This window comes from Oncorhynchus clarkii, chromosome 12, assembly GCF_045791955.1.
Source record: "Oncorhynchus clarkii lewisi isolate Uvic-CL-2024 chromosome 12, UVic_Ocla_1.0, whole genome shotgun sequence".
In the NCBI taxonomy this organism is placed as follows: Eukaryota; Metazoa; Chordata; class Actinopteri; order Salmoniformes; family Salmonidae; genus Oncorhynchus; species Oncorhynchus clarkii.
Genome location: NC_092158.1, coordinates 65,182,921 through 65,192,974, shown reverse-complemented (window position 1 = coordinate 65,192,974; position 10,054 = coordinate 65,182,921). Strand labels below are relative to the sequence as shown.

General features: G+C 45.0%; 1 protein-coding gene and 1 pseudogene across 2 annotated transcripts; one reads left to right on the top strand and one right to left on the bottom strand.

The window, feature by feature from the left end:
• The first annotated feature begins 512 nt into the window (after nt 1-512).
• Nucleotides 513-3,605, top strand: LOC139421052 (cyclic AMP-dependent transcription factor ATF-4-like). 2 transcript variants are annotated; one of them, XM_071171546.1, is made up of 3 exons: nt 513-798; nt 1,637-2,047; nt 2,245-3,605. In XM_071171546.1, exons 2-3 carry the CDS (start codon nt 1,747-1,749, stop codon nt 3,219-3,221), a joined length of 1,278 nt encoding a protein of 425 aa, XP_071027647.1. In that variant the 5' UTR covers nt 513-798; nt 1,637-1,746; the 3' UTR covers nt 3,222-3,605. The 2 variants fall into 2 exon arrangements, with proteins under 2 accessions (XP_071027647.1, XP_071027648.1); XM_071171547.1 differs by having other exon boundaries at nt 583-798; nt 2,248-3,605.
• A 4,260-nt stretch (nt 3,606-7,865) lies between these two features.
• On the bottom strand, nt 7,866-8,905 carry LOC139422506 (GTPase IMAP family member 7-like; annotated as a pseudogene).
• Nucleotides 8,906-10,054: the final 1,149 nt, after the last annotated feature.

Sequence of the window (10,054 nt, the reverse complement as noted above, 5' to 3'; positions counted from 1 at the left end):
AATTCAAATTGAGGGGTTAGGCATACGGTTAGCAGTGTGGATAGGGTAGATTTAATATCAAATTTTAAGAAGATAATTTGTAGAAATAAGTGGGGTTTATGACTGTGGTTATAGAAGCTAGCGAGGACCTGTGGAAGGATATCCTAGGTCTACATCAACGATGTATATAAACCCTATGTAGTGTCTTTGAAGCCACCGGTCGGCCATATTGGTACTCACCAGTAGGCTCAGTCCGCCATAAGACTGAATGGAATTCTATTTCAATTAAATGTTTCAGGGACAAAATTACATATATTGAAGTATTTTTTGCTGTAGTTGAGGACAGTAACATGAGTAACCTCTAAAAATGTGACTAAGGAAAATGTTATGCATTTTTTCACTTTTTATTTGTATATTTATCTCACATAATATAATTTAAAAGTATGCATTAAGGTCTCTGTAATAGAATAAACGTGGCAAAAATGAATGTAGACATTAATAAATGCTTTTCTATAAGTTCCAAAATCTGTTTTACAATGGCGGGGGTACCACGATGGGAGGCACGGAGGCTTCAAAACAGCGACTCCTATAAGTGTTCTAGTGTGTATATATAAATCATTGGTCTTTTGGGAGTTGTATATTACGCAGCGCTCTCAAAATGCGCCATTTTCCACCAGCGCCCAACAATATCAACATTCAAGTGACACCGCTCTCTTGAGCGAAATGGCAGTTTAACGGCTTGCGGCGGTCCTAGCAGCAGCAAATCCAACAGTGCATCAACCCAGTGCACTGCTTCAACTTCATATTTGTCAAAATGACGTAAGTATATATTTAAGGATTTTATTTGTAAGCAATTTGCTAGCTAACGTGAATCTGACAGCCCAATGACGCCAATGAGCTCGAACCTCAATGTGTGAAGCTATTAGCCTGCTTATGTTGTCTGGCGAAGTATTTTCAAAATACATATAGTATAACTTGCCGTAAGGTCGCCATTCGCCAGACAAATCCTTGGAATGACATTGGATACCAACGTCACGAGTCAGATCAGAGAATGTCACATTGTATTTCGTTCGGGCAAAATGGTCAGTGAGTAGTTTCATAATTACAGCATTAGACATTGTCACCAATTGTTAAAAAATAGATGGTACGGTTTTATGGAATTTTCCAGGAATGCCAACGTGGCAAACAAAATGGTTCGTGATTTTTTTTTTGTTGTTGAACAAAATGGCGATATAATCAGTGTTTAACGCGGGAGGGTGAGCACAAGTGTGGCCCTTGGTCAGGGAGGCGGAAGCCGCCATCTCATTCGCTAGACACACTTCCATTCTGACGATGGTTGCTGTGGAAACTGACCTCATTTGGCGCGTTTGCGAGTCACAAGACAAAGGCAGGGAGGGTATTCAGTGCCAGCGTTGTAAAATGGTAGGGGCAGTGTTGTGCACAAAACACATTACATATATAAACATAAGCTCAGACTTAATGTTTTTCCTACCCAATCAAAAATGTGCGTCCAAATATTACATTACACAACATAACACTGCAGACCATGACATAATATAAAAATCAACAAAGGAGAAAAAGCTAATTTGCCTACATTATGAGCTACTGTTTACATTATTACATGAACTCACCATGTCTAATCCTGTCTCTTTCCCAGGTCCCTTTTGGAAACCCTCAGCACTGCTGTAGTTGACAGCATAAAAGAATCGCTCAACCTCTTACTGCCGTACCTACCGTCTCAGATCCTAGTGACTGAACAACAGAGCTATGACCATGATGAGCTCACAGTTTGGCCTGGACGATATGGAGGCCCTACTCTGGGGGCCTTCCTCTCTCATGGCTGACCCCATGGGGTCGCTGCGCCACCAAGATGAAGTTGCCTCGATAGAGGGGGGGGCTTCACCCCTCTCGTCATCTTCCTCTTCTCCACTTCTTCTATCCCCCCCTCCCACTCCGCCGTCACTGCTCCTCCAGGAAGCGAAGGCTGAGGCAGACTTGCTGTCCTTCCCTTGGCTATCTGCTGACCAGCTAGGCCACACCCATCACATTGGTGCAGATGATGGGAAAGGTGAGGACCATAACATCCTTAGTCCTTCCCATGTATGTTCATATTGGTCGACAGTGTGTAGAAATCCATAGCGATTTATATTTGATTCCCATCTGTTTTTGCCGTATAGAAAAGGTAAGGACTTATCACAAATTGTAATTCCAGTGTATTACTTTAGCTATTGAGCAGCTGATTAACCCTCTCTTTGTCCTTCACAGAAGATGCCTTTTCTGGCATGGACTGGATGGCCGAGAGGGTAGACCTGAGTGAGTTTGATCTGGACTCCCTTATTGGTTCCTGCAGCCCAGACGGTTCCCCCAGCTCCCCTGAAGACCTCATCACTTCCTTTGAGTGTCCCATGGAGCTGGACTTACTCCCCCTCCCCACTCTCCCTACTCCCACGGACCTCCCCACCACCACTGATCCACTTCTCCCCCCGACCATGTTACAGCCCCAGGAAGACCCTCAGGAGGGGTTTCATTCACCTCCCCCCTGTGTCCCTGATGCCCAGGAGGAGCTGGAGATCAAGTCGGAGCCCCAGTCCCCAGCTCCCTCTCCTCCTCCATCTCCCACCTTCACCTTAGAGCTGGGCAGTGAGGTGTATGTCTCCGCGAGCGTCAGCGAGAAGCCGCTTCACCTTGAGGTTCCCCAGCCGGTCCCCAGCATTGTGCTGTCTCTCTCCCCGACCCGCATCGTCGTCCTCCTGGCCCCTAAACGGGAGGTCGGTGTGACAACCACCACTATCACCATCCCAGAGATCCTCTCTGACAGTGACAGCAGCTTCAGCTCCTCTGGTCAGCTCAACCAGCCCTCCATCGCCACAACTCAGTCAAGGTTCCAAAACGAGAGCAAACCGTACCCAACAACCCCCAAGTCTAGGCCACAACATCCAGACCAGCCATCCACCACCACATCGAGTGGGAAAATGAAGTCCTCCACTGGAGGACCCCCGAAGGAGAAGAAGCTCAAGAAGATGGCGCAGAACAAGACGGCGGCCACGCGCTACCGCCAGAAAAAGAAGACTGAGCAGGAGGCCTTGAGCGCGGAGTGCGACGACCTCGAGCAAAGGAACCACAAGCTTGCGGAGAAAGCAGACTCCATCGCCAATGAGATCCAGTATCTCAAGGACCTCATGGAGGAGGTGCGCCAAGCGAAGAGCAAGAAGGGCCTCGTGACCTCTAACTGTACTGTGTAACCCACCAAGTATCCCACTATCTAAAATCTATGCTTTTTAAATGCATGTATTGTATTGAGACTCCCAAAGCCCAAGTTCTATTGACCTTCCTGCCTGTCTCTTCCTTTAAGAGTTTGAGACTATTGTTCTTGTAGCTTGAGTTTGATGTAGTCCCTTATCTCTTGTATGAAAACCTATTAAGTATTTTCCAGACAAACAATATTGACTTATGTAATTAGTCTGATCTTTTGTAGTCTGTCATCGTTTATCAATAGACGTGTCTATATTGTTGTAGATGCATGTCTTAAATAGGCTTTGAAGCCTCTTATTCAAATGTACTTTTACTGTAGTCGGAATCATATCTAATTGTATTCCTTTTTTTAATCTATTAAAAAGTCAAATCCGTTTGGTTTTGTGCTATTCATTTAGCAAACAAACTGGGAATGGGAATATACAGTGTTCATGGAAAGTATATTATTGGGACCAATTTTGCCATTTCCATAGTCATTTCAAAATGGGGCCCTTGGCCTGCCTTGTCATTTGGCTAATACAGGTGTGAATGTTTAAGTGTGGAGGCAAGTTGTTTAAAAATGGCCCAGATCTGACCCGCTCCAGTGCGCTCCTGTCATGTGAAAACCTGTTCCGTGGAGGAACATTATCAGTGTGGTCTGGCCCAACATAAAACCCTTTACCCAGATAAGGGTCTGGTTAAACAACCATTGTGTGCACTCCAACTGTGTCAGAAAGGTCTACAGTCCCATGAGACATTATAAGCATGTGGTGCTTCTTTCTAGAGAAAACAAGGACTGGGTTCTAAATTGCACCGTATCACCTATAAAGTTAATTTAGTTAATTGTGGGATACTACAGGAGCCAGGGTACATCCAAGTTCCAACTCCTTAATTTGTATTTTCTGATCATCCTGTGTTGGACACAGTTTACAGCACTGACCTGCTCTGAACGGTGCTGTTTGTGTGCAGACTTAAGCACTGCTTAAATAATGGAGGTTGACCACAGTGACACTGCCCTGTATTCAACCTAAAACTGGCACTAGGGATTTGTTCTAGGCCTTTTGTCCAGATAGCTTGGGGGAAATTCCATTTGGGCCTTTACTGAACATTTAGTGCTGAGGCACAATGTATGTCTCTGAAAACACAAGCACCCCAAAGAAGCTGTGGGCAGTGAGAAGCACAACCAGTTCCATAGGACAATTAAACCCAATTTACCACAACTTCTGCTAACTCTTGATGTTACAACTGGTCTAAAAGCAACCTTTTCATTCCAACCATTTTGTTGCACAATTTAATAATGGATAATAACCCCTTCTGCAAAGCAGGAAGTATCCTGGCTCCAGGAGTGTCATGCGATTCAGTCTTTCTTGGGAATCTCATGTGAGATCCATAATGGACATGTGACTGACCAAACCTGGCATATCCGTTCATGGCCCGTGACTGAGACAGTAGGCTTTCACAAGTTGTGAGTTCGGTTGATTCCTCAGTTGCAGTTGGCGTCAGCAACACAGTTGAAGTTTTGTATGTTCAGTTCACAGACATCTTTTAAATATGGGAAGACATGCAATAGACCTACATTGGACATATAGACCTACAAATTATCTTGGGATGGTATTGCAAAAAAAACTTTGTTAATCACAGTTCAGTGGGATAAGCTTCAAAAAGTAAATGATTTCCTTGATTCATTCCTAATAACTTGGTAATTATTCGTTTGACTGGACCTCCAGGACCAAGTCCTCCTCCAGAACAAAGCAGGATCCACAGAGACGGTCCCCATCAGAGGTCTAGCAGCTACAGGCCCCATGAATATCGTCATCAACACCTCCACACTCTGGTGCCCCCCCAGAGAGACAGATTCATCTCCAAAATGTAAATCTTGTTTCTCATGATCTGATGATCTCTAGATGCCTTTTAGCAAATTCCAAGTGGGCTGTCATGTGCTTTTTACTGAGGAGTGGCTTCCATCTGGCTACTCTACCATAAAGGCCTAATTGGTGGAGTGCTGTAGAGATGGTTGTCCTCCTGGAAGGCTCGTCCATCTCCACAGAGGAACTTTTGAGCTCTGTCAGAGTGACCATCGGGTTCTTGGTCACCTCCCTGACCAAGGCCCTTCTCCCCCGATTGCTCAGTTTTGCCAGGTTGCCTGCTCTAGGAAGAGTCTCAGTGGTTCTAAACTCCGTCCATTTAAGAATGATGGAGGCCAATGTGTTCTTGGGGACCTTCAATGCTGCAGAAATGTTTTGGTACCCTACCCCAGATCTCTGCCTTGACTCAATCCTGTCGCAAAGATCTATGGACAGTTCCTTCGAACTCATGGCTTGGTTTTTGCTCTGCATGCACTGTCAACTTATATAGACAGCTGTGTGACTTTCCAAATCATGTCCAATCAATTGAATTTACCACAGATGGACCCCAATCAAGTTGTAGAAACATCTCAAGGATAATTAATGGAAGCAGGCTGCACAAGATTCTTCAAAGTAGCCACCCTTTGCTTTAATGACAACTTTGCACACTCTTGGCATTCTCTCAACCAGCTGGAATGCTTTTCCAACAGTCTTGAAGGAGTTCCCACATATGCTGAGCACTTGTTGGCTGCTTTTCCTTCACTCTTCAGTCGAACTCATCCCAAGCCATCTCAGTTGGGTTGAGGTCAGGGTATTGTGGAGGCCAGGTCATCTGATATGCAGCACTCCATCACTCTGCTTCTTGCTCAAATAGCCCTTACAGAACCTGGAGGTGTGTTGGGTCATTGTTCTGTTGAAAAACAAATGATAGTCCCACTAAGCGCAAACCAGACGGGATGGCGTATCGCTGCAGAATGCTGTGGTAGCCATGCTGGTTAAGTGTGCCTTGAATTCTAAATAAATAACTTACAGTGTCACTAGCAAGAACCCCTACACCGTCACACCTCCTCCTCCATGGTGGAAACCACACATGCAGAGATCATCCGTTCACCTACTCTGTCTCACAAAAGACAAGTCAGTTGGAACCAAAAATCTCAAATTGGGACTCATCAGACAAAAGGACAGATTTCCACCGGTCTAATGTCCATGGCTCGTGTTTCTTGGCCCAAGCAATTTTCTTCTTCAAATTGGCGTCCTTTAGTAGTTGTTTCAAAGCAGAAATTTGACCATGAAGGCCTGATTCCCAGAGTCTCCTCTGAACAGTTGATGTTGAGATGTGTCTGTTACTTGAACTCTGTGAAGCATTTATTTGGGCTGCAATTTCTGAGGCTGGTAACTCTAATGAACTTATCGTCTGCAGCAGCGGTAACTCTGGGTCTTCCTTTCCTGTGGCGGTCCTCATGAGAGCCAGTTTCATCATAGCGCCTGATGGTTTTTGTGACTGCACTTAAAGAAACTTTAAAAGTTCTTGACATTTTCTGAATTGACTGACCTTCATGTCTTAAAGTAATGATGGACTTTCATTTTCTTTGCTTATTTGAGCTGTTCTTGCCATAATATGGACTTGGTCTTTTACCAAATAGGGCCATCTTCTGTATAACACTCCACACTGAGTCGCTCAAATTCATTAAGGAAAGAAATTCCACAAATTAACAATGAACACCTGTTAATTGAAATGCATTCAAGGTGACTACCTCATGAAGCTGGCTGAGAGAATACCAAGAGTGTGCAAGGCTGTCATCAAGGCAAATGGTGGCTACTATGAAGAATCTCAAATATATTTTGATTTGTTTAACACTTTTTTGGTTACTACATATGTGTTATTTCATAGTTCTGATGTCACCACTGTTATTCTACAATGTAGAAAACAGTTTTTTTTTAAAGAAACCCTTGAATGAGTAGGTGTGTCCAAAGTTGACTGGGACTCATATTTATAGGACAAACACTTCAAAACATTGCTTCTTATGCTACTTTTTTAACTGTCTTTTTTTGCCATTTATGAATGTGTTATTCAATGCCTTTCTCTGGGCTATAGTAGTAAAGGCCAAATTCTATATTTTATAAACCAAAAAAAGTACATATTTTTTTATATCTGAAAGGGTCTTAAAATTCTAAATTAAATAGCGAAATAATCCATAGTGTGACCATCTTAAAACAATTCCATATGCCAGAACTGTCTCTCTCTCCAGCTGCAGTAGGATTCGACAACACACGGATGTTTTGTCGATGTGCCTTTGATCAAAGCACTTAACCCTCATATGCTCCAGGAGTGCTGTTCTACAATGGCTGACCCTGTAAAACAACACATTCACTTCACCCATCTGGTGTGTGACAATAAAACATACCTTATCATCAATGTATTTATTAAAAATAAAAAAAGTATAGTAAAATGATTGCAAAACCAATCTACAAAATGAAACAACTACAGCCAGTTGCATTGCAGCAGTGTTTGTCCACAAAGCCAGTGCAGTCGTCCTCTGTTAAACACAAAAGAATCCTACCAGGCAGAGCATACTGATGACCTCATGTAAATGTTAGGGTGGTGGTGGGGGAGGTTGAGGTATAGAGACCACATCAACACAAAGACAGAAAGGGTAAGGTAAACTAAATTTCAACCACAAATGCTGGCAAAAAAACATTGGATCAGAACAATGATGTTATCAGTTCAATAGTGCTGAGCCTATAAACAAAGGAGAGCAGTTCGGTATCCTCTACTCACCACAATCTCTGTGTACGAGCAAGAAGGCCTCATCACCATTCAGTCTGAATTTCCTCTATTTTGTCCAGCAGATCCAAACTGTGGAGCTCAAGTGTGTTTTCCATACTGGTACCCAGTTCAGGTTCAGGACCCTGCCCTATCCTAGAACCTGTGGTGGTTATATGGCGGCTGGGCTGGAGGAAGTCGGCCCCTTGCTTCATTGTGCGCCTCACAGAAACCCAGTCCCAGTTGGGGGTGTCTACTATGGTGACCTTGCGTCCGACCACATCAGCCTGCCTCCTCAGGCTCTGCTCCATCTCTAAAAAGGCCCTCTGACCTAAGATGGTGTTCCCGACAACTTTTTTCCACTCGTTTCCAGCCCGGCAAAACGCAAAGATCATCCGGACCCTCTGCGCCTTCTCCCTCACCCTCCTCAACCGCCCTCCTTGCCTGCTCCTACTCCAGCTGCAAAATACCAGCCATGGTTGTCTTTAACCAGCTCCTCTTCCTTCTCCAGAAGCTCCTGAACCTGTGTCTTCGCCATATTGTCATCCTCACTCTGCTGTTTGTTACTATCCAGGCCATGGTATCTATTACCACACCTCTCCACCAGCCACTGAAGGGGCTCCCCAGCTGTGATGAACTCATCCACAAATGTTCCTTCAGGTAGCTTGTCCACCCCCAGTGAAGAGCACCTCCAGGCCCTTTCTCCTAGATGACCCATCTGCTTCTCTGCAGCATTCCCGTGGCCCTCTGAAGGGCTGTGACATGGGGACCCCCAGCAGAAGTGTGTGGGAGTTTGCCCGCTCTGAGGGGCCCCGGTAGCATTATCTGCTGAGTCACAGGGTGTAATCCAGGGTGGTGTGTCAACTACGGTGATCCGCCTTCCACAGACCTCCCCGTGGCCAACGGTGCTGTGGACAGTCTCAGTCCCAGTCTGGAAGACCTCCTCACCTAGTATGGCATTCCCTGTAGTTCTATTCTCAGCTTCCGGCCCCGCCAGCAACCGGAGCCTACGGTCTAGGAGATGAAAGATGGGTTCTCTTGTCGGAAACGACAACAACAACCACTGATGGCTGTTTTGACTCTTCATTTGTGCTCTCCACAGCAGGAAGGTAGTCAGGCAAAAGGGACAGTTAGTTTCCGGCCTCATCACCATTCAGTCTGAGTTTCCTCTACTAAGTTGACAGCAGATGTTGGGATTGTGCAAGAAGGAGTGGGGATGGATACCTGACATTCAGAAACTAAACTCAATTACGGGTACCAGATTTAGAGCCAGAGAAGACTGTAGCCATTCTAGCCTCTTGTTTTCTTTCTTTCTCACTCCCTCCCTCTTTCTTTCTCACCTCCCTTCTCCCCCCAGTTCATCAGGGGATAGTCTGTCTGTTAGACTGTGTAAACAGAGAGAGAGCTCCACAAGATGCTGGCAGTCTTCTTCTTGGCTCTCACATTCTATCCCATCTCTCTCAGACTCCTCCCCTCTCACTCTCCCTTCCTCTTTCTTCCTCCCTCTCTAATGGTCTTTCCTTCACATTCCCGGAACTCTCTTTTATCTCTTGTCATATTCAGCCTTAACGAGAACAGATTGTACACAATGCAGACGGGAAGTCAACACAGTGCAGCTCTTCTCTGGAAAGTGACTTGTTATTCAGATGACCCATATTAGGGAGCTGCTCCCACACAGAAAACAACATTTCGCTGAGGACGATGGGGGCTGGCTGGAGCAGGACTGGACTGAAGTTACAATGGTTTTCTGTTAGTCCTGGTATATTTGTCGTCCCAAGTACTAGGCTTAATCTGTGTCCGGGAAACCAGACCCTAATGTTTTAAGACTACACACTCATTACACATATCACTACACAAGGGATGTTATGATACCAGCTAGCTACCCTACTGGTACTATGTCTAGGTGTCCTAGGCCTAGCTACATGTGCTGTGACCTGATTTTAAATGTGCATTTATGTGAGAAGTTAGAGTATGTGGACCGTGTTGTATACCTGTGCCCAGGACACAGCAAACTTACCGGGGTCCAGGGCCAGCTCCGTTTTGACCCCTTAGTTGGCCAGCCCAAGCAGATTATCGACTTGTTCAGTTCATGGTGACAAAAAAACAATATAAAAACAAAAAGTACAAAGAGGGCATGCCCCAAAACTAAAGATAACACAAAACAAACACTGCCAGGCCGAGAGGCTTGTGGCCACCTTTCTCTGATTGACGATAATCTCAATTGCCCACACCTGTG